The sequence below is a fragment of the Heterocephalus glaber genome, unplaced genomic scaffold (assembly GCF_053883595.1).
Source record: "Heterocephalus glaber isolate CG9 unplaced genomic scaffold, H.glaber_assembly_v1.0 deba00000937, whole genome shotgun sequence".
NCBI lineage: Eukaryota > Metazoa > Chordata > Mammalia > Rodentia > Bathyergidae > Heterocephalus > Heterocephalus glaber.
Window position 1 is genome coordinate 14,107,842 of NW_028258173.1, and position 24,894 is coordinate 14,132,735.

The 24,894-nt window shown below is 33.2% G+C and overlaps 1 protein-coding gene across 12 annotated transcripts in view; it reads right to left on the minus strand.

Moving 5' to 3' along the window:
• Positions 1-24,894, minus strand: part of Cep112 (centrosomal protein 112) — a 655,204-nt gene that overhangs the window by 562,043 nt on the left and 68,267 nt on the right. For all 12 annotated transcript variants that reach the window (XR_015450293.1, XR_015450294.1, XM_087208582.1 and 9 more), the window contains 2 exons: positions 3,593-3,640; positions 3,241-3,318 (listed from right to left, as the gene is read on the minus strand). Coding sequence is in view for 10 of the 12 variants with exons in the window: in XM_087208582.1 (XP_087064708.1) it covers positions 3,241-3,318; positions 3,593-3,640 (126 nt within the window). In the remaining 2 variants the exon portion in view is untranslated. The remainder of the gene's footprint in view (positions 1-3,240; positions 3,319-3,592; positions 3,641-24,894) is intronic.

Genomic DNA, 24,894 nt, shown 5'->3' on the forward strand with positions numbered 1-24,894 from the left:
CTGCACAAACATGAAAAAAAGAAAGAGAAGGATTTTCTCAGACAGATAATAGCTAAGGAAATTCAGCACCCCTAAATCAATCCTACAAGAAATGTTAAAGGAAATTCATCAAGCTGAAAGAAAAAGACATTAATGAGGAACACAAAACCATATGAAAGGATAAACTTCACTGGTAAAAGTAAATACACAAATTCAAAATATTCTAACACCACAGTGGAAGTAATGAAATCATCCATATTTTTAGTAAAAAAGTTAAAACACAAATCTATTAAAAATGATAATAGCTGCACTAATTTCTTAAAGAATACACAATATAAAAACTTGTAAATTATAACACAAAACAAAATGAAGTTAAGTGGAGTAAAGTGTAGTTTGTGGGAATGATCAATGTTAAGCTGGTGTATTATTCAACTTCAAGTTACTATAGCAAAATATTTGAGATAATTAACTTTTAAAGAAAGAAGGTTTATTTAGCTCTGTAGTATTTGGCTTCATGATTTTCAGCTCTAGGATCCAGTCTAAGACTAGGTAGCTTCATGTTCTTGGGTCTCTGCTAAGAGCAAAAGATAGCAATGGTGGGGAACACATGTCGGAGCAAACTGTTCAGCTCATGAGTTAGGAAGCAGAGATGGAGATGACATGCTGGGACTCACAATTACTTTGGAGTGTGAGGGTATACCTCCTCTGACCTACTTACCTCTCACTCTCAAAAGAGTCAACATCACTTTCCAATAGTGCCAACCTGGGGACTAAGCCTTTCACACATAGTTCTTCAGGGTACACTACACATATTCAAACCATAACAGTTGTTAACAGTTTAATTATCTTATTATAAATATGAGATGTTTAAGAATATAAAGTGGTAACCACAAAGCAAACCTACAATACACAAATAGTAAGAAGTAATCATAGTACACCACCAGAAAAATTACCTAACCACAAAGAAACACAGCAAGAGGAAGGAAAGGAACAAAAGATACATAAAACACCCAGAAAATAATAAACAAAATGGCAGTAGTAAATTATTACCTATCTCATAATCACCTTTAATCTAAATAGATTTAATTCCCCAATCAAAACCTACCGTGGCTGAATGGGTATATGCTGCCTATAAGAAACTCACTTTATGTATAAAGATATAAACAGACTAACAGGAAGGATTAGAAAAAGATTCTACACAAATGGAAATGAAGAAAGAACAGAGGCACTTATATGAGATAAACACTTTAAATAAAAACTGTAAAACAATGAAAAGACAGTCATTATATAGTGATGATAATCTCAATTTATGAAGAAGATATATCATTTGAAAATGGTACATAAGGACCCAACATAGGAGGACTTAATATAAAGAAAATGTTAGGGGCCGGGGTGTAGCTCAGTGGTTCCAGTGCCTGCCTTGCAAGTACAAGGTCCTGAATTTGATCCCTGATACCAACAAAAAGAAAATGTTAGTAGGTATGAAGGAGAGCTAAACTATAATACAATGATAGTAGGGGACTTTAATATGTTACTTTTAGCAATGGCCAGATTATCCAGACATACGATAATTAAGAAAACATCACACTTGAACTACACTTTAGACCAAATGGACCTAAAAGATACATAAAGGACATTCCATTGAACACTAGCAGAACATGACATTTTCTTCAAACACAAAATATTCTCCAGCACAGATCATGTATGTTAGGCCACAAAGCAAGTCCTCACAAATTTAAGAAGATTAAATTTATACCAATATCTTTTCTGACCACAATAATATGAAACTAGAAACCAGTACAGGAGGAATTTCAGAAAACTAAAAAATACATGAAAATTAAACAACATGCTCCTGAACAACCACTGGGCCAAAAAATAAGTTAAAATTCAAAAACAAGCATAGAAATACAAGCCTTACATGATGCAGGAAAAGCAGTTCTAAAATGGAAATTTGTATCACTAAATGCTTATACCAACAAGAAACAAAAGATCTCAAGGAAACTACTTACTATTAAAACTTAAAAGATCTAGAGAAAGAAAAAAACTAAGCCCAAAATTAGTAGAAGAAAGAAAATGAGAAAGATCAGGAAAAAAACAGACTAGAAACACAACAGAAAATATCAATAAAACACATGAATGTTGTAAAAGATAAACAAAAGAAAACTCAACAAAATTAGAAATGAAAGAGACATTGAAACTACATTGCAGAAATACAAAGATCATAAAAGCCTACCATGAAAAATTAATTCACCAATAGGCTAGCCTGGAAGAAATGGATAAATTCCTAAGCACATCCAATCTACCAAAACTGAATCTTGAAGAAACAGAAAATTTGAACAAATAACAAGGAGAGCAAATCATTAACAAAAAATTTCTCATGAAGAAACCCTCACAACCTGATGGCTTCACTGCTGAATTATACTAATTATTTGAAGAAGAATTAATCTCAATCCTACTAAAATCAACTCAAAACATTTTAAACAGTTAAACAGAAGATCTGAAACTATAAAAATGCTAAAAGAGGACATAGGGAAAAGCTTCTTGTATTGGTGAACAAGGAATTTTTAGATTTGATCCCAAAAGTGCAGGCAACAAAATTTAAAACAGACAAGTTGAATTATATTCAACTATAATGTTTATGCAAATCAGCCATGGTGGTTCACACTAAGGTTCCAGCTACTTGGGAAGCTTAGAAGGGATAGAGATTGAGTCTAAGAGTTTGTGACCAACCAGGGCAACATAGTGAGGCCTATCTCAGCAGAGAGTAAGGCCCATCTCAATCAACAAATAAAGAAACAAATCAACCTTCTGCTCAGGCCATAAAGTGAAGAGAAAAACTATGCAATGGGAGAAAATCTTTGCAAGATAAATATCTTGATAATGGTCTGATATCTAAAATTTATAAGCAATTCAAACAATTCTATAGAAGGAAAATAATCTAATTACAAAATGGGCTAAATAGAAAATTCTCTAAAAAAGACATAGAAATCGCTACCATTTCCAGCTGATGATCAAGTTTGAAAGTCAGGAGATAGGTCTGTCAGCAATACCTCTAGAGGTAGAGCTGAGACACTCAAGATGGGAGATGGGCATTAAAAAATATTCAGATGCAGTCTAACCGGCATCATGACTTAAATTTGTACCAAAGTCAACTCCTTCCTAATATGCATCTTTATTCTATCTAGAATCTGAAAATTCCTATTATACAAATTATTAAAACTGTGTTAATAATTAGGTGCATCAAAAATATCTCAACCCTACCTCTTTCTCATGCATACGAGAGAGAAAATGATCATCATGAAGACTGCTGGATTTTCTCAAGTTGAATTTGGGAGTCATCTGTAGAAAGAGTAAGAGTTATTTATTTAGTACTTTTTTAGGTCAAGTTCAACCTAAAACCAAAAGTACACTTCTAAAATGGCTACAACCCACACCAAAATACTATTAACAGTGGGGGAAAATAATTTATTCACTTCCCAGTGACAGGATTAAAAAACTATTATACTCCATAATGTGAATACATATTATTTTCTATAAAAATGTTAATGCTTATTTGATTTTTTTTTTTTAAAAAGCCTTGTCCTTAGAAAAGTCCAATGGTATTCTCACCTACCAGAGAAACTGGGATAGGCTTCTGTCTTAGGTACCGGGGATTTTCTATCTAAAAGTTAAAAAATAAAATAAAGACTTAGTAATTTGGGAGTTTAATTCTTCGACAAAACATATCAGCTATAATATTATACATATAAAGTATATGTCTATGTGAATATACTGTTATATTTATTAGTATTGCTGATATTAATAATTTAGCATATTTAATATTAATAGCATATTATATTATGTAACATAAATAAAGTTGCTACCTGAAAACATTTTCTGTATGTTTTAATATTTAGTTCATTGTTAAGATGAGTATTATATAATACATTTTAATGTCCTAATAAATATAAAACATATTTTTGCATGTATAAATTCATTATTATTACCATCCTTTCACTGCCTAATTGCAGTCTTATTTTCCATTACTCATCATCTCACATCTCATACTTCTAAAATCCTAAATGGTTTATACTTACTAGAACATGATGGGTCTTTTTATGCCTCTCTGTCTCTGTAAGTTTCTTTGTCCATTCCTCCAAACTCTATAATCATGCATTTACTCATTCTTTAAGTCTCAATTTAATGATTACATTCCCAGATATACAAGGACCTTGATTCCTTAAATATATCTCCATAAGGGCAATGAAAAGACAGAATTCCTTTGAAGACTCACCTACATCTACCTTTTCAGCTTCATTCCCCCAACATTTCCTACATTCCAAGGACAATGAACAGCAGTTTTTAACTTGAAAGCATACACTTTGCCCTATATCTGACTCTTTGGAAACTATGAAATCCTTCTCCTAACTTCTTCCCATAATTAACCCAGCCAAGAACCACTAATGAGGAATGATCTTGCCCAGGAAACTTAGTTCCTACTACTGTAACTGGATGCTCACTCCCTTCTATGATCTAACATCCATCTTCTCCAAAAGTGTAAGGGGAAGTGGCAGGGGTAAGGGAAAGAAAAGAAGGGAATGGAATTAATATGATAAAATGGAAACAAAGTCTTTGTAAATAGGGAGGGATGGAGGGGTTGAAGGGAGGGCAGGGGAAGGGGAAAAAATAAAACCAAGAGAGATTATGTAAAGGTGCAAATTTCCAATGATGAATGTAATTATATTGTATACCTAAAATGTACCAAAAAAATAAAATTTTAAAAAAAGAAAACATCTGTGAAATAAGTATTGAATCACCGTATTAAATATTTTCATTCTTTACTTTAGAAAACTGATCCAGAACCATCCATCAACTCTGAAACATATAAAATATTAAGTGCAAAATTTTATGTGATTCCAAGAATATATTTCAGAGTATAATATAATGAAAATCAAAACACTAAACTTTAAGGATAAATTTTTTAAAAGTTTCTCTGGACTCTAAGAATTATAAGTAAAATAACAATAAGAATAAGAATTATAAGTATAATAAGAATAAGAATAAGAATTATAAGTAAAATAACAATAACAACAAAACATTTCTCAATTGTTACATATAGTATGCAATGCAAGATACCATTGAAACCATTTATTTAAGAACGTAAGGGAAAGAAAATGTGAACTAAATATTTTCTATCCAATTTAGATTTCTTTCAACCAGAACCATAAAACACCATTTGAAATATGCAGGAACCCAGAAAACATTATAAGGTCCATCCTGTGAAGTAAACTAGAGGATGAGCATTTTCTGTTAGTCAAAAGATAATCAAAGGGAGAGAACAGATAATCAAGAAAACTTCATCCATGGGACTGATTTCCTGATTAAATATAACATCTGTAAATTACTTTCAAATAGTTCTAATGAAGCAAAATCAAAACACTTAAAAGTATATATTCGTATAAATAACAAAACATATACTACATAAAAATTTAAAAGCAGCAGGTACGTTATTGTTGCACTATCCTTTTTTCACTTGAAAATTTTTATAAAACTTATGAAAACATTTCTTCAATAATATATTTATTACAACTCAAACTGATAATTACATTTTACTTCTGTGAAGACAAATATTAGCCTACTTAAATGACAGTCTGAGGTCACTGTTTAGCTTCAACATATGCTAGAAGCAAACTTTAAATAATATTAATTTTGAGGAAAGTAAAAAAGGATCATGTCAAATTTTTGTGGAAAGAAACTAGAAAAACTTAAGTTACCCCTATTTGGGATTTGCTAAATAGAGTCGCTATATATGACTTTAAAATATTGTCAGCTATTTGATAGAATCCGTGAATATTTTTTTAAATTCTTTTATTGGTACATTTCAGGTATACAACACAACTACATTTCTCATTGGGAATTGTACCTTTACATAATGCATCTTGGTTCTTACTTTTTCCCCATTCCTAGCCCTCCCTTCACCCCCTCCTCCCTTCCCTATTTACAAAGACTTTATTTCCATTTTTTTCATTTCTCATCATTTTTCCTTTCCCTTCTTTCCTTTCCCCTGCCCCTCCCACTACCCCTACCCCTTTGGACCTTTTCTTCCTATTTTGCATTATTGATTATCATGAATATTTTTAAAAGGAAAAAAATGGTTTATTAGAGAATAATGTGAAGATTAGACTATGACAAGCTCAGAAAAGTTTTGCTGCCTCAACACTTATCTTTCTGCCTTATACAGATAAAGGTATAGTAGTTTTAAGCCAAAAAATCTAAGAAGACATAGTTTGAGACACTGATGTTAAAGTGAAACAAATCAGGCACACAAACTTCAATATCACATGGTTTCTCTTACATAAGAAACTCAAATTATAAAGAGCAAAATAAAAGATAGACAATAGGAAGACAGGAGATAGATCCTTCTTAAAAGGTAAGGGGATCAAAAATGGAGGGACAGGGGAAGAAAGGAAGCAAAAAGGGATGAGAAAAGGAATTAAAATGTGTTATGTACCTGTGCCAAGTTTACATAGTGAATGTACAAATTACATACTGTATACATGTACTAATCAAAACTTTTTTAAAAGAGGACATGGTTAACCAGAAGACAATATAAGAGATCCTCCAAAGGAATTACTTCTTAGGTCACAATTGAGGTTACAGCATATTCATCCAAGAATTAATTACTAAGCACTTTGAGAGATATTTGTGATAAAACTATGAGGAAGGGTTGTAAAGATCTGGAAATAACAGCAGATTGACACTACACCCAAGAATGTTAAGTAATGCCAGAAATGATAAACAGTTGTATAAATACATGATTTTTATCTTATTTTTAAATCTCTTCAATAAATAATTGACTAATGCAAAACTAGCCAAAATGTAACAAAATACTAAAATGTATTATGAAGTTTATAACATTAATAGATTAAAGGAGGAAAACTATACGGTCTTCTCAAAAGGTTAAAAAAGGCATTTTTAAAATTCCATGATTTTTCAAATACCTTGAGAAAATACAAATAGAAGGAGAAACTCTGAAGTTCATAAAGGAAATCTACAAAAAATATATAATAAGCATCATTAATCTAAAACACTAAAAGCATTTCCTTTTATGGTTAGAAGTAATACAAAGAGTTTCACTCTGAACACACTCCCATTCAACATTTTATTGATATCCTAAACACTTTTAGGCAGCATCTTACTAAGTGCTCCAGGCCAGCCTCAAACTCACATGTAGCGAAGGCTGGCTTCAAACTTGCAGTCTTCCAGCCTCACCTTCCCAACTGCTGGGATTATAAAATAAAACAACACTTTCTAAAAGACAAAGAAAAGAAGAAGAAAGGTAGAAGAAAGAAAGAAGACTACATAGGAATAGAAAAAGAAAATTTCATCTATTTATGCAGAATCCTACAAATAAATGCAGTACAATAAATCTGAAATCATGTCGAGTGTGCTGGTGCATAGCTCTACTGACAGTACTCATGAGGCTGGGGCAGAAGGACTGCCACAAGTTTAAGGCCAGCCTGGGCCACAGATTGAGTTTGAGGCTAGCCTGAAATACATAGCAAGAACCTGTCTCAAAAAAACAGAAAAGCGAATGAATGAATGAATGAATATAAATATTAAAACTAATAAAACATTGGCAAAGCTACTGGATGCCAAAATACTGTATATAAAAGTCAACTGAATTTTTATAAATGAGACAAAAATTCAAGAGAAAAAGACTTTAAAAAGATATAATATATAATCATAAAACAATACATAATTCCTATATATATTCCTATATATAAGTACTTCATGGATAAAACAAATATAATAACTTCACTATATCCATACAACTAAAGAGCAAGAATAGCCAAGACATACCTAAATTAAAACATCAAGGTTGGGCAATTTACAAAGACATCACAAAACTAATGAAAATAAATGAATAAAGCCAACTTAAGAAACCACAAGAAACTCAAGTGTACAGATGATCCTTAACTTACAATGAGATTGCATGTAAATAATAAATACTGGGAAATATCATAAGTCCAAATGCATCGAACATATCTAACATAGCAACCCTCATCATTTAATAACACACTTTACAGTGCAGCATGGCAGGCAAGGCTGTGGTTTGTTGCCTCACCCAGCACTAAAAGGCCAAAATTCGATGCACAGTTTCTGCCAAACACACTACCTCGTAAGTAAAACACTGGTAAGTTAGGGACCCTCTGTATATGAAAAAGTGATGTGCAAAAGGTCTAGCATTAAAAATTATTAGGAAAATGAAAGTATATTAATAAATGGAAGAAAAATCAGATCATTCTCTCACAACATATATAATAAATTCACAATGAATTAAACACTATTTAAAGAACTACAAGAAAATTAGAAAGAAAAGGTAAAGAATTATGATGCAGTACAGAGACTTCTTAAATGAGAAACAAAAAGCATAAACATGAAAGAAATCAATAAATTTAATCACTTTAAGTAAGAACTTTTCTCCAAAACAGATACAAAGAAAGTGACAAGGCAAGGCATAAACTGGTGTATGTCTGCACAAATGGTTATCCATAATATGTAAAGAATATCTTCAAAACTGAAGGGAAAAAAAGATAGGCATACCTCTAAAAACAATGGGAAAAAACCTTGAGTCATATTTCATGAATGATGAGCTCTGAAATGGCTAATAAACACATGAAAAATACTTAAACTATTTAAAAATATGAAAAATGTAAAGGCGCTCCCCCATGCAAGCAAACAAACATGCATGAGATGAGTGGCACCTCTCCCCCATAGGAGCAAGCAGGCCTACTCTGGAAGAGCAGTGCCTCCCAAGAAGGAAGTAACCATCCACCAACTCTAAGCCAGTTCTACATTTTGCTTCCCCACAGCACTGGGCAGCAGGGATGAGGAGTAATAAACCAAACTGATCCTTGACAAAGACAACTCTGGGAGAGAACAGAGCAACCAAGGCCCACACTTGCAGACACTAGTGCAACAGCCCACTGGAACACCTGCCCCTTGGCCTACATGGCTGATCACGGTCCCCATCTACCAACTGGAGGCAAGCACACACCTATGCTTGAATAATAACCACAGTCTGGGGGCCTCTGGTACAGAGAGGGCACCTCAAAAACCCATAGGCCCTAACTACAGATAGGGAAAATCACTACTGACTGGATCCCAAGACTGCAGATCTTGTGAAGAAACTGCTCATTCACAAACACAGGAAGTTTTTCTTGGAATCAATCTTTCTTTAGTTTTTTCTATTTCATATTTTTTTTAATCTTTCCTTCATCTAGGTTTTTGTGGGGTCAAGGTTCTTCTCTTTTGTGTTCCTCTTTTAGTTTTTCTCTCCTTTTCTTTTTCCCAACTTTTTTCTCTTCCTTAGCTTTATTTCCTGTTTTCTTCTTTAGTCTTAGCCTTGGCTATTCTCTAACACTACTAATTTCCTTTTACTCCTCAAAAAGAGCCTTATCTCACTTTTCTCTCCTCATCCCACTGATTAATTTTTCAAATTGTGCTTTTTTAATTCTCTGGTTGCCCACCCCCTCTACTTTTTTTTGGTACCAGGGATTGAACTCAGGACCTTGCACTTGCGAGGCAGGCAGCGGAACCAATGAGCTAAATCCCCAACCCTACACCCCCTCTACTTTTAATAGTATAACTACTAAGCTTTATGAATCTCCGGATGGCTAGTTAACTTTACACTACTGCTGCTGAACAGTGTTCTATTGTTGGCAGAGATAAAGCTGTTCCATTTAGCAGATATTTACTATAGGTCAACAGTAGCTCGATATTTGGTTTGTTTTACTGTTCATATTATAATTATAGATCTCTTTTCTATGGTTAACAGTGGTACATTATTGGTCCTTAGGGTTTGTCGATATTCAGTTTGTATTTGAAACAATTATTGATGTTTATTTTATTACTATACTGCCACTAATAATTGGTTTTGTTAGAATGCCAGTACTGGTACTCTCATGGGGTCATTAACAACACTGTAGTCCATTCCTAGAAAACTGGTACTCCCAAATAATGGTTGAACCCTGAGACGGAGCAAAGGCTAATGTTTAGCAATGTCCAGAGGACACAACTGAAAAGTAGATATTAACTGAAGAGGTCTCTATAGTAGAAACAAAGCTATCAACTACATTAACCCCCAAGCCTCAACAGAGAAAAATAAACAAGCAAGTAAACAAACAAAACAATAGAAACATGAGAAGATAATCCAACAAAATGCCTCTAAAAACTCCCAATTCCCCAAAGCTGATATATGGGCACGAAAGAGGAAGAAACCAAAAGTCACAAACTTGAATTTTTTGAAATGATATCAGTGGAGATAATAAAACAGATCAGTAAGGTTTTGGCAAGCTAAAAAAAGATATGGGTAATAAGACAGTGATAAAACAATAAGCAAATATACAGAAGACACTAATATAAAGCTAGCTGAGCTAAACAAACCAATCCAAAACACGAATGACCAGGTGTTATGGTTTATATCTAGATGTTCCCCAAAAGCCTCATGTGCTCATAGGTGGGGCTTTTGGGAGTGACTGGATCATGGGTATGTGATACCGGATCAGGGATGTGTGATACTGGTTAGTCCACTGATTGATTTAGCACAGTTCTGGGTGGGGGTGATGGATTTACTAAGATTTAGCTATTATGAGTTGTGTCCATCAATAGAGGAATGGATGAAGAAAATCTGGTATTTATAATCAATGGAGCACTATTCTACCATTAAGAAATTAAACTTGAGTCATTTGTAGGAAAATGGATACACCTTTAGACCATAATATTAAGTGAAATAAATCAGACACACAAGCTTAAATATTGCATGATTTCTCTTACATGAGAAACTCTTTATAAATAAAGAGCAAAATAAAAGATAATAAGAAGTAGGGAGACAGACAATTTTCAAATGGGAAGGGGATCAAGAGATGGAGGGAGAGAAGAGGGAGAGAAGGGAGGGGATAAGAAAATAATTAAGACGTGTTATGTATTAGTACTAACTCCACACAAGGAATGTAAATATTATATACTGCAAACATGCACTCATAATTTGTTAGTTAAAAATAGAAAAATATAAAGGAATATCACAATAAAGTGAGTTACAATTTTATAGACAGAATATATTAAATGTTTGGCAAAATCAAGACATGAGCACTACCGATGGACATATGAATTATTACATTTATTCTGGGAAACACTTTTTAAGTAATAATAATAATGAAATTTATTTGAATATTATAACAAATATAGAAGTATACTGTTTAATAAGTAACTGTACTATATATATATATATATATATATATATATATATATATATATATATATATACACACAGCTCTTTGAAAAACAGAGGTAGCAAATTTCCAGGAGGCAGAAAATTACTCTCCATAATTATTTACTGTCTGAAGGTATATATATGCAAAATAAGTAATCATTTTCTATTTTTGGAATTCAATAAACCAGTGCAGAAAGTTTTTCAAAGACATAGGCAAATCTGTAAACATACAAAATGCTAATTCATGAAGCAGAATTAAATATAAGGGGAAAAAAGAAGAGCAAATAGGAATTCTTAAAGATGCTCAAGCTCTAGTTTAGAATTTAAAACTAAAGCCAAGAAAACCATCTGTGACTTATTTTTACCCACCTCTACATTTATAAGCAGGATACAAAATATTGGTTTAGCTAATTATGATGTAGCATTTCAACTATGAAGAGGTAACTCCTATTTCATCCCCTTCATCTTTAAATGCTATTAAACAAAGAAATTAAGAACTATTCTACTATTATGAATTTCCTTTTTCAAGCTGACAAAAAATAGAAAATGTGTATTATAATTTTTAAAAGCAAAAATGAACACTGTAAACTAGAGTCAACATTCTGTTGTTGCTATTCACTTAATACATTGAGTTTTTCTTATAACCACTTTTAATATGCAATGGGAATTATTCATCATAAAGCATGTTCCTGAGTCTATTTGGGGAAAATAACCAATCTATTTTCTGATTTTGTAACAACAGCCAGATGTGCTTTGAAGTTCAATGTTCCCACTTTGTAATCCACAAGTAACATGGATTTGAAGCAATCTGTAAACAGTCTCACATTGACTTTTTTCATGCTCTTCTAGAAAATTTCTTGTTCTCGCATAATTCTTCAAGAAAGAATACCACAATAAAGAATACACAAAATGGAAGATAAAAAGGGCCTTATGTGAAACATTGACATCTATTAAATACTAAATAGGAGACAAAGCCAAAAATAATTAAATTCCAATAGCATGTTTAAATCATGTCAGAGCATTTCTTGTTTAAAAAGCAAAAAGAAATACAACAATAAATATATAATAATTTAAGTTAATATAAATATAGATATCTGAATGCTAATGAAAACTAACTTTTGACATTTTGCTTAGGTTTTTAGGAGGCTTTTTTATTACAAGGAATTTTCTGTCATTTGTTATTTTTTTATTTAAATTATTCAGGATTTCGTCAAACTGACATAAGTAAATACTCATACATTAATGATTATCAGCTAGAATTTTGTTTCCAGAAAAAATTAAAAGGTATCTTTTCTGATATATGAACTATCTTAGAGGGAAAGATACTATCAAGCAATATATTACCAGCAACACAACTAAAATAAATGCTTTAAAATCATGCCAAAAGCCAGAACTTCCAAAACTCCCTCCATACCAAGATGATTATACTTCAAAATTATGCTTTTAGGTCAGTATTTTAAAACTTTAAGAATAGCTTTCACAGAAATTATACCACATATGGAGGTTAATTCATTAGTTTATTCAAATCATTTCAACAAACATTTAATAAGAATAAATAATAGCAGGTGATTTAGCTCAGTGGCTTCACCACCTGCTGCACAAGTGCAAGGACCCGAGTTCGATCCCCAGAACCAAAAAAAAAAAAAAAAGAATAAAGAATATACAAAGCAAACAATGTCCACTGGTACAAAAAAAGCAAAGCTAAAGGGACAGAGAACACTGCAGTATGAAAAGAGTTGCATTTTCAACAAATGGTAATGTCACCTGGATATATATAAGAAAGAAACACATCTTAACTCCCTACTATACAAAATGTATCAAAATCACCTTCAGATAGTTTAGAGATCTAAATTGGAAAGATAAAACAATAAACCTTCTACAAGAAAGTAAAACATCTTCAGGAACTTAAGAAAATAAAAAAGTCTTTAAGATATAAAATGTTATTAGCCATAAAGAGAAAAGAATGATTAATTACATTAAAATTAAATTTTATGTTCATCAAAGACATTGATAAAGAATAAATACAAGTAACAAAGTGGGTGCTGGGCATTTAGCTCAGTGGCACTGCTCCTGCCTCACAAGTGCAAGGTCCTGAGTTTGATCCCTGGTACCAAAAAAATAAAAAAGTAACAAAGTGAAAGTAAATATTTGTAATATTATATTTCAAAAGTACTCATATTCAGAATACATAAAAATCTTTCACATATTAATAATTAAAAGGCAGGTAATCCAACAAACACTGACAAAGCTTTTAATTAGGCACTGTACTCTGACAATAAGCATATGACAAAGCACCTATCATTAGTAGTCAGAAAATTACATACTAAAACCATGTAATGCAATACCACTAATCATGCTCAAGGATGGCTAATTTTTTTTAATTTAAAAGAAATTAACTGACAAGGCCAAATATTAGTCAGTAGAGCCATGGAACTGGCACACACTGCTAATGAGACTGTAAACTGACACAATCACTTTGCAAAACTGGGAGTGTCTAATGTATCAGTTAGTTTCTTTCTGAAGAACAAATCACCCCAAAACTTCAAAGCTTAAAATTGCACTCATTTTGTTTAGCTCTCAATTCTGTGAGTTAGCAACTTGGGCAGCTCATCTCAACAGGACTTACATAAGGCTAGTACATGTATCAGGTGTGGCCCAGGTGACTGATGACAGGAGGTCTCAATGAGCCCTGCAGGAAGGCCACACTGAGTAGAATAGCCAGACTTCCCATTTTCCTCATAGGCAGAACAGAGGACCAAGGAAAATTTCACCCAGGATGAGCAATAAAAAGAGTAACCACATTTTCTTTGAAATCCGTAATGTTCCTTACACACCAATTTATTTTCTATGAAAGCACAAGTAGTACTTGCCTACGGTAGTTAGAATTACCATATCTTTTGCTATGTTCTTTTCAACATTTGTATGCATCTTTGTCCTGTTTCTAGATCACACTGAAGGCAACAAAGAATTTTCCACCTTGTTCATCGCAAAGTTCCAGTTTTTGTCTCATTGATCAGTTCCAATGGGTTGGGATAATTTTTATCATTTCCTTGTTTATGTTTTGGCTTGGTTAGTTTATTTTATTGAGTTAAATAAGGGATTTTTGAGCCTCGCATCACTTTGGAAACATCAGAATATTTTTAATCAGAGTTCAACATTGTTCACTGCAGTCTACTCTTGGTTTTAATTACCATTTTTATATACAATAATTTGCAATTATTTTTGTATTTTGTTTTTAATACTTCAGGTAAAATAAAGAAGATAATTTTTTATGTTAACTTCAAGTTTTATTAAAATTTTAATGAAAATAATCTTTATGCCCTAATTAGATTGGACTTTCGAATATCCCGTAACTATAAAAAATAATATTCATATCCTATTGTTTTACTTAGTCTCCATTCTGTATCCATATATTTTTCACTTTCAGAAACTACCATGCCATTTTAAAAATAAAACCACAGCAATTTCTCACATCTTAGAACATTTTTTTAGTTCTTTCAAAAAGTAACTCAAAGTAAATAATGACTTTTTAAAGAAAAAATCCTAAAGAAACAAAAATTATTGTCTTATAGGCTTTACTCATCTCAAGCTAGTTACAAATGAAAAATACACTTGTAGGTTATGGAAACAAGTGATTTCTTTCTTTTCCCTTAAAAAATAAAACACAAGAAAGGTAGCCATACACTGGCTCATGGCTGACCCTTAACTGGAAAGATTATATTTACATTTGTAAACTTTTAATTATAATCCACTTTAGAGATCTTTGATTTTTACTCTTTTTTTTTTTTGGTACCGGGGATCGAACTTGGGTACTTGTGCTTGTGCAGCGGGCAACAAAACCGCTGAGCTAAATCCCTGGCCCTGAGATCTTTGATTTTGACAAATGTACTCAGTGGAAATACCCAGCAAAATAAAATTAAGATAGTTCCATTAAACCTAAAAAAATTCCTTGGTGCCACTTTACACTCTTGTAGTCATATTCTCTTTAACCTTTAGCACCTAGAAAGTATTAGTATGTTCTCCATCCTTATAGTCTTGCCATTTCTACAATATCACATAAATGCAATTAAAAATACACAGACATTCAACTTCTTCATTCTATATATTTGAAATTCATCCACTTTATTTTATGATTTGATAGTTGAGTCCTTTTATCACTGAAAAGTAGTCCATTGTATGGATGCACACACAATTTCTTTACCTATCTCCAGTTAGGAAGCATTTCAGATTATTTACAGTTATTGGACAAGTACAAAATAAAGGGGATACTACTACAAATACTTGCATATGGTTTTACATGTGGACATAGATTTTCATCTCATTTGAGTGCTTAGGTACAAGACTGCTAAATCATAGGGTGAATATATGCTTTACTTTATGGAAAAAAAACTTTTTTAAACTATTATTTTACACTCTCACCAGGAACAAGTCAGAGTCCCATTTGTTTCTCATCCTAAGCAGAATCTGGCACTGTGAGATGTTTGTTTCTTTTAGTCATTCTAATTGTGTAGTCATATTTCACTGCAGTGTTGTCATTTCACTTGGCTGTTTTCTTATGGGTTTTAAGAATTCTTTATATTTTTCTGGATAAAAGTCTTGCCAGATATCTGATAGCTAATATTTTCCCTAGTCTCTGATTTTGGTATTAAAACTAGCCTTATAACATAATTTGGGAAGTGATAACTCCTGCATACAACTGGAATTATTTCTCCTTTGTTTGATCAAAATTTGCCAATGAAACCATCCGGGTCTGGAGTTCTTTTTGTTGAAAGATTTTTAATGACAGGCTCACTTTTGTAGATACTGGACTGTTCAAGTTATCTCTTCTTGAGTGAGTTCTGGTAGTTTGTTCCTTGGGGACTTTATTCCTTTCATGTATGGTGTAAAATTTATGTCCACAGAATTGTTTGCAATAATGCTTTATTTCGCTTTGAACATCTGTAGGATCTGTGATAATGTCTCCTCTTTCATTCTTGATATTAGCAAATGCATCCTTCTTTTTATGCTTGGTTAGTCTGTCTAAAAGTTCATTGATTTTATTCATCATTTAAAGATCCAGCTTTTGGCTTCACTGATGTTCTCTCTTTCTCATACTCAACTTCATTTATTTCTATTTTAATATTTACTCTTTGTTTCACCTGCTTGCTTTAGGTTTAATATGCTCTTCTTTCTCCAAGTTTTTAAGATTAGGAGTTTAGATAAATGATTTAGGACTTTCTTTTTTTCGCTCTTGCTGCTTTCAAGATTATTTTGTCTTTCAACATTTTTATTACTATTTGTCGATGTACCAAAATCTCTGTGTTTATCCTACCTTAGAATTTACTGAATTGTTAGGTATACAGATTGATGATTTTCATGAAATTAGTAAATTTTTCAGCCTTATGTTTTCAAATATAATATCTGCTCCTTTGTTCTTGTCCTTTCACTCTGGTACCTCTATTACACACATGTTAATACATTTAGTGGTATCTCATATTTCTCTAAGTTAATGTTCATTTTATTGTCTTTTTTCTCTCAGTTCTTCAGCTTGAATGATTTCCAACAGTTTATGTTCAAGGTCACTGATTCTTCTTCTAGTTCACATCTACAGCTGAGTATCTATGTAATGGAGTCTTCACAGTTTAATTTCAGAATTTAAACATGGTTCTCATAATTTCTTTTTTAAAATATATTAGTGCCTATTAATTTCATAAAACATTGGGTTTCAATGTGTAGAATATATTTGATTGTATGCATCCCCCTATTTTTATAATTTTTATTGATGGTCATCATATTTTCCTTTATTTTTTAAAACATTTCCTTTAGTTCTCTGAATATATTTATAATAGCTACTGTCTTGTCTTTGTTCAACCTGGCCTCTGAGCCCTCTCACAGGTAGATACTGCTGCCTGACTTTTTCCCTTATAATGAATCACACATTTCTGGTTTTGTTTGGTTGGTTGGTTGAGGGTGTTTTGTTTTGCTTTTCTTTCATGTCTTGTATATTTTTCTCAATAATTGGATATTTCAGGTATTACAGTATAGCAACTATGGATACTGATTCCTTTTTCTCCCTCTCTAGGAATAATTTTTGCTACTGTTTACCTGTTTATTGGCATAGTAGGCTGGTTAAACTATTTCAGTGCAGTTTGTCTCCCTTACAGTGTAAAGACACTGGTGTCACTCCTCAATGGGTGCCCACCAACATTCTCTGCATGGTAGAAGTACCTGATCCTGTTATTTTAGCCAGACAGATCAGCCCAAACTGCCAACAATGCAACACAACAGTACAGTTTTCAATTGGGACTAGCTTAGGGGCAGAGCCAAGAAAGAAAAGGAAAACATTCTCTTCACACTCTCCCTGTCCTTTTCGTAGTCCTCTGGCTGACAAGAAGGGCTCTTTTGCTGTCCAAGCTCATTACACAATCCCCAAATTGGCCCACCATGCAATCAAAGGTTGAAGGTAGAGAAGAAAATCCAAAACAAATAGGAATCAAGGACACTGCTACTATATCAGTCATTCCTCATGTATCCCTCTCTAATCTGACTGTTATTTTTCAGTTTTCAGAGTACCTAGGTGGCTGGTTTCTATATTCTGTAAAGAGCTTTTGGTTACAGGAGAGCTAGCCTCCAATAGGATTATTCCATCATTGATACAATGAAGGTTTACACTCATTTATTAAAGAAATAAAAGTCAATTTCTCAAATAAAACTCTGAATATAGTTTCACTCCCAATTGCACCTTGGAAAAGTACTATCAATATTTTATACTTTTTTCTGAGTAACAAATACTTAATAGAAAAATTAGAAATATGAAATGTTAAGAAAATAAACCCTAACATTTAATCACATAAAAGTTATCCATTAACATTTTGAGTAAATATTTCCAGATAGGGCCAGGAATTTAGTTCAGTGGTGCCTCTCAAGCACAAGGTCCTGAGTTCGATCCCCGGCACTAGAAAAATATATATATTTCCAGACATTTTTATATCATAAAACAATTTGTCTAAACAAATTTGAGAATTTGTCTTATCAAAATTTTGTTACATTAGGGCTGGGGATTTAGCTCAGTGGCACCGTGCCTGCCTCACAAGTGCAAAGTCCTTAATTCAATCCCTGGTACTGGAAAAAAAAACAAAAAACAAAATTTTGTTACATTAACCACTGTTTAACTACTTCATTTACATAATTTTGTCCTAATCACAAAATCTGATATATTTATTCATCTTTAGACAATCATAAGCAAAAGAAAATAAAATATCAACATCTTCAACTTGGTTTCTCTTGAAATCACTCCATAGTATAGAAATAGGCTATCAAACTAAATAGAAAAATATCACCACATGTAAAAGTTATAAAACAACTGAATTTGCATGCCTATTTAACAAGAATTATCCCAATTAATCTCACCTCAAAGCCCTCTACTAACAAATCAACATATTGCCCTTCAGTGAAATTACAATGGGATATATGAAAAAAAAAGAGAAAGAAGGAAAAGGGATGAAAAAATAGGGAAAAAAAGAAAGACAAAAATCTGCATAAATAAGATATCAAAGTAAATATTATAATTCAATTATAACATGACAGCAACAATAACAAATGTTAGGATAAAAATCAATCTCTCTATGTATTTCTCTTTTAAGCCATCGATCAGGAATGACCATGATTTTTAGTGCTCCAATTTGAAACCTTCATGTAACAGAAGCTTTAAATTGTGTCAACAGGGATCAGGGATTTAGCTCAGTGGCACAAAGTCCTGAGTTCGATCCCTGGTACCAAAAACAAAACGAAATAAAATTGTGTCAACAAACAATTTTTCCTCATCCATCTCTATATCTATAAAACTAGGAAAGGGATTTGAATACCTGCTTAATTTGTGTCATGATTGTGATTTTCATTGACTCAGGTCATATACCCCACTTCTAAAAGAAAATTCACAGAAACATTCTAGAAACCAGAAAAAAAACTGATTTTTTTCCTGTAACTTTAAAATTGTAGAATTTAAAAAAAAAACAAGAGAGCTGTAAATCATCCCTAGTTAACAGCAAAAACTTCCAATAGTCCCTGCATAGTTTTAAAGTATTAATTTTAAAACAATAGTCTCTGTAACTTGAAATATCAAATAATTCATAATATACAGTTTTCAAATGGGTGACATAACATGTTTCACAGTGATACGAAGTCACTGCACAAAGGCAGAATATTCCAAACACTCTATCCATGTAGTCACTCAAATTAACTTAAAAATAGCAAACATGAACAACACAACAATTCAGTCTGTGACTGAGTCATACATGACATAAATTTAAAATATATTAAGAAAGTATCACAGAAACAAAACTTCTAAAACATCAACTACATCAGAATGAAGTTAACAGTAATGCCACCAACACAAAAATTGTATCCTTAGCCTAGAGCATGAAATTTAACTTTAGTTATTAATTGATCTTTCAGAGGAAGAAAACAAAGCTATTCAAATATTCTCATTCAAAACTAAATAAAACTAAAATCTGAACTTTCTAATAAATTGGATATTTATATTGTCCTACTCTGATGAAGAGATACAATTTAACTGGATAAATACGTATTTTAACTACATAAAAATGAAAAACTTCTATAGTTTACACTTTGAACAATGAATATGTAAAACAAAATCCAAAGCAGGCCTAGTTTTAAGGTATTACATTAAAATATTTTAGATATCTCATTTTGATTCTATTATAAAAATCAAAGATTTACTCCCCTGAAGAGTTAAATAATTGTAAACAGTACTCTATACAGTAAGAAATGTGGACCAAAAGTTTCAACAGCTAAAAGCAAAGTCAAGTTTAAAAGGATAGCATCATAGTTTTATTTTTCACTTTTATCTTGCTCTCTGGAAAAAGGAATCTATACTTCTGAGGGATTTCCTGTGCTGTTCTCCCACAATAGTAACAGAACTTCCTTCTAACAGCAACTTCCCCTGACATGAAAATGTTTTCCTTTGACTTATTATTCTCCCTCTCAATTCTACTTCTCTCTTCTTGCTCACTATCATACTACTAAAATTAATAGGAGATCCACATTACTTTCATTTCCTATCTATTTCCCAACCTTCTAATTATGCCCATTTCATGAGCCAGGCATTCTCATTTTCTCTACTTCCCATCACCCTTCCTTATTCTCTGTACTCTCTAAAGACTGAAGCTGCTCTTAGTTACATCTTGCCATGACCTCTCACAGTGTGGAGAAGATCAGATATGAGGAATGAGGCCTAATTGACCTCTGTGAGTACAAAAGAGAAAAACAGCAAGTTGTACCTCCTTTGGCAATGTGCAGGCATGCTGGCATACTGCAATTTCTTTCTTTTTTTTTTTTTTTTGCACCAGGGATTGAACTCGGGACCTTGTGCTTGCGAGGCAGGCGGAGGAACCACTGAGCTAAATCCCCAGCTGCATGATGCAACTTCTAAGAGAAGAGTCAATACAGCTGAGATCTGGATGTTTACCAGATAACAAAAGGCAGGAATCTTCTACTACTCTAATTGTTGTTTCTTCTCACCTCTAAGGGAATAAAAGTGAGGTGACCCAAACACTCATGGCTTTTTGTCCACTACAGGCAAAGAGCCCATGGCCTCTCATTCAAAATTATGTTTGGAAAAAAAATTATCTTTGGGTTTTTTGTCTTTTATCCTCGTTTGCTCCCCACCCTACCCCAATCAGGGATAACCTCATATACTGACTCCTACAAGTGGCACCCAAACAGGGACCTGACATGGGAAGGTCCGCCTGAGCAGAAGGTACAGGGAATAAGCAACAGGGAGTTCCACAGTGAAGATGAGTCGAGCTGGCCAGCAAGAAAATGAGAGTTAAGTGCGTGGAAAACTTTCTCAACCAGGGTTATGGGCAGAATTCACAGATTGAAGTCCAGTGTTATGTCCTTTTATTGGAAATTCTGTTGTGCCAATCTGGTGTTAAAAGTCAGTACTCAGTTGCTTTCTCATGTTACAAGATGTTATCAAACATAACCCTTGGTTTCCTCAGACTGGTACATTTAATGTAGAAAGTTGGGATCGAGTGGGAGAATGTCTGGAGTGTGCTCAAGGCCAGGGCTCTGTTATAGCCCCTGAAACTTTCTCCGTGTAGAACTTGGTCCATGCAGTTCTTTGTCCTTTAATTGCTGGAAAACATCCCACACCTAGTGCACCCTTGAGTGAAGATAAACATGAGGGTGAAGAGACTTGGTTCCTTCCTTTCCACTTGTGGTCGATGCAAAAGTAGTGTCTCCTTATCAGAAATTGGTCAGACAGGCTGCACTTAACAGAGAGCCCTTTGGGACATGTGCATTTCCAATTACTGTTCATACCAACCCTAACAATCTATAACAGAATATTCATGAGCATCATCCTTTGCAGCGTAAGTTGCTTAAAGAATTAAAATCCAGTGTAATGAACAATGGGGTTCAAGGACCTTTCATGGTGGGCTTATTAGAATCTTTCCTAGTAGCTTTACACTTGGCTCCTTTAAACATTAAGCATTTGGTGAGGTCCTGCCTTTCTCCAGGACAATATTTAAATTTCCACATTAACTTTCAAGAATTAGCAGCTGAACAAGTACAACAGAATCAAGTAGCAGGACATCATGAGATTACTGAAGATATGTTGTTAGGAATGGGGAAATGGGAAGGACCAGTTACCCCGTTGGCATGGGGGCAGGCGTATGCTTGTATCATTGCAGGAAATGGACAGACAGTGTGGGTGCCCTCTAGGAACATGCAGCCATGGAGGAATCCCCTTCATGACATGCCCATGGAGGAACTTGACTCCACTCTCCCCATCAGAGAGCTTTCTCCCAGATGACAATAGAGGACAATAAGTAAAGACAGCCTCTTTGATCTACACAAGCTGCGGATCCCATACAATGGGAACAACTGAAGAAACCCACCCAGGAGGCAGAAAAACTGGTCCATCATCAAGGCCTACCTAGAATGCCTGATAGTCTCTTCACTGCTACAACTGATATCACAGCACATATTTTATGTATACCTGTAGTACATAGTGAATCTTACTGAGCATGTATTAATGAACTGAAGATTTTGATAAATACAGGAATAGAATTAATTTGCACAGGCATTGGATCAGCTTGGTCTTTAGTTATATGAAGGTTCATTTTGGTATGTATGAAGAATTAATGGGATTCTTAATTTTTTTCCCCATTAAGTTTATTGGTACATTTTAGGTATAAAATACAATTACACACATCATTGGGATCTTGTACCATTACATGAGTATCTTGGTTCTTATCTTTTTTCCCCTTCCTCTGCTCTCCTTTCACCCCCTCCACCCTTGCTATTTCCAAAGATTTTGTTTTGATTTTTTCCTTTTCTCATATTTTTTCATTTCCCTTCTTTCCTTTCCCCTAGCCCTCCCACTTCCCCTGCTCCTTTAGACCTTTACTTCCTATTACACAATATCAATTATACATTTTTTAAATTAAAATATCAAGACCTAGGAGACATTAGCACAGATTTTTCAGAATTTAAAAGGATACAGAAAGCATATTACAAAAATCTGTTTTAAAATAAATTTGACAACTTCTAAGAAGTACCTTGGAAGACAAATTAATGAAACTAACTCTGGAGGAAATATAAAATTTGAATAGCACCTATTAAAGAAAGTATATTCCTAGCTTGAAAACCTACGTATATGACAAAAGGCTCATATACACTTTAACTGATAAATTATATCAAACATTTAAGACAGAAAAATAAAAAGGAACACTTCTCCCCTCATTTTAGGAAATCAACATTGTGCTAATCCTAAAACTGGATAAAGACAGTAGAAGAAAAAGTATGAATGTAGATAGAAATTTGTTTAACAAAACAAACTATTAGAAGTCAGATCTGGCAGGATGTAGAAAGTGGTTTCATTATAGGGATGGCAGTGTTGGTTCAGCATTGGAAGATCCACCCACAAAAGTCATCATTTTAACAGAGGAGAGAAAAAAGCCATATGATGCTGTCAGTAGTTGGAGAAAAAGTATTGGACTAAATTCCACAGCTGTTCATGGTAAAAGCTATCAGGAGCCTAGAAGTAGAACAGAACCTTCTCAACAGATTAAAGACATGTACTCCACACTTCCAGGGAGAACGCCTTATATGAATGGAGAAGATACAATGCTTTCTCCTTAAGGTGGGGAACAAGGGCAGATATGCTTTCATCTGTCCATTAAACTTTGAAACCTAGGCCCAAACCAAAACAGTCTGGCAATAAAATGACACAATTAGGATAAGATTGGCAAGGTAGAAGCAAAATCATTATATGTAGATGAAATGATCATCTACAGAGAAAATACTAAGAAATCTCGAGGAGCCCCTAGAACTTGTATTTAAATTTAGCAGGATTAGAAAACACAAGGTATATATAAAAATTCAGGTCTATGTATACTTGCTATAAATGAAGAACTGCATATTGAAAATTTAAAGTTATGTAGGAGAACAAAGGACCTAGAAAAGTGAAAAAAAAAACATGTTGGAAGACATTTAGTACCTAATTTTAAGACTTCTTCTAAAGCTACAGTAATCAAGGCAGTGTTGGTGTAAGGAAAGACATATAGATCATTGGAATAAAACAGAGAATCTAGAAACAGAACCACACATATATGGTCCACTGAGTTTTGAAAGATTATTTAACATTAACATTTTATAAAATATAAACTCAATTCAAGAGCCAAGGAAAAGATAATGTTTTCAGCAAATGGCATTAGAATACCTGGTACCCATATATAAAAAATTAACCTTGGGCCAGGGATTTAGCTCAGTGGTTTCATCACCTGCTGCGCAAGTGCAAGGACCCGAGTTCGATCCCCGGTACCAAAAAAATAAATAAAATTAACCTCAATCCTTTATTTTCATACATAAAAATAACTTGAAGGGATCTATGAACCTAAATATGAAAGCCTAAAAGTATAAAACTTTAAGAAGAAATTATAAGGCAAAATGTTTATGAATTTAGGGTAGGCAAGAATTTCCTAGGATATAAAAAACATGATGCATAAAGGAAAAAAATTGATAAATGAGATTCCATCAAAATTTAGAACTTTAAATGACATCATTAACATGAAAAGTAGTCCTTAAACAGACCATATTTACAATGCATATAACCTATGACCAGAATATATAAAGAACTCTTACAGCTCATTAATAGACAACCCAATTAAAAAGTAGACATAAGAAGATAATAAATAGCCAGTACAGCATAAGGAAGGGTGTGCAACTCTAGAACCAGAAAAATACTAATTAGTACAATAACAAGATTGAATTATACACTCATTAGGGAGATGAAGTTAAAAGTTTTAAAAGCCTTGTCATAACTTTTTCTTTTTGTTGGATTCTCCCCCTTTGCATTTGTCATGCCCAATGGATTCATTCTGCTGGGCTTCCTGGGGTTGTGATCCTCATTTTCTTTTCCTAGGATATTGTCTAAAATTTTTTGGAGTGCTGGTTTGGTATTCATGAAGTTCCTGAGGTGTTCTTTATTTTGAAAGTATCTTATTTCTCCATCAATTTTGAAAGATAGTTTTGCAGGGTACATCAATCTGGGTTGGAGGCTGTTTTCCTTTAGGGCTTGAAATACAACACTCCAAGCTCTTCTTGCCTTGAGGGTTTGCATTGAGAAGTCTGCTGTGATTCTGATGGGCTTTCCT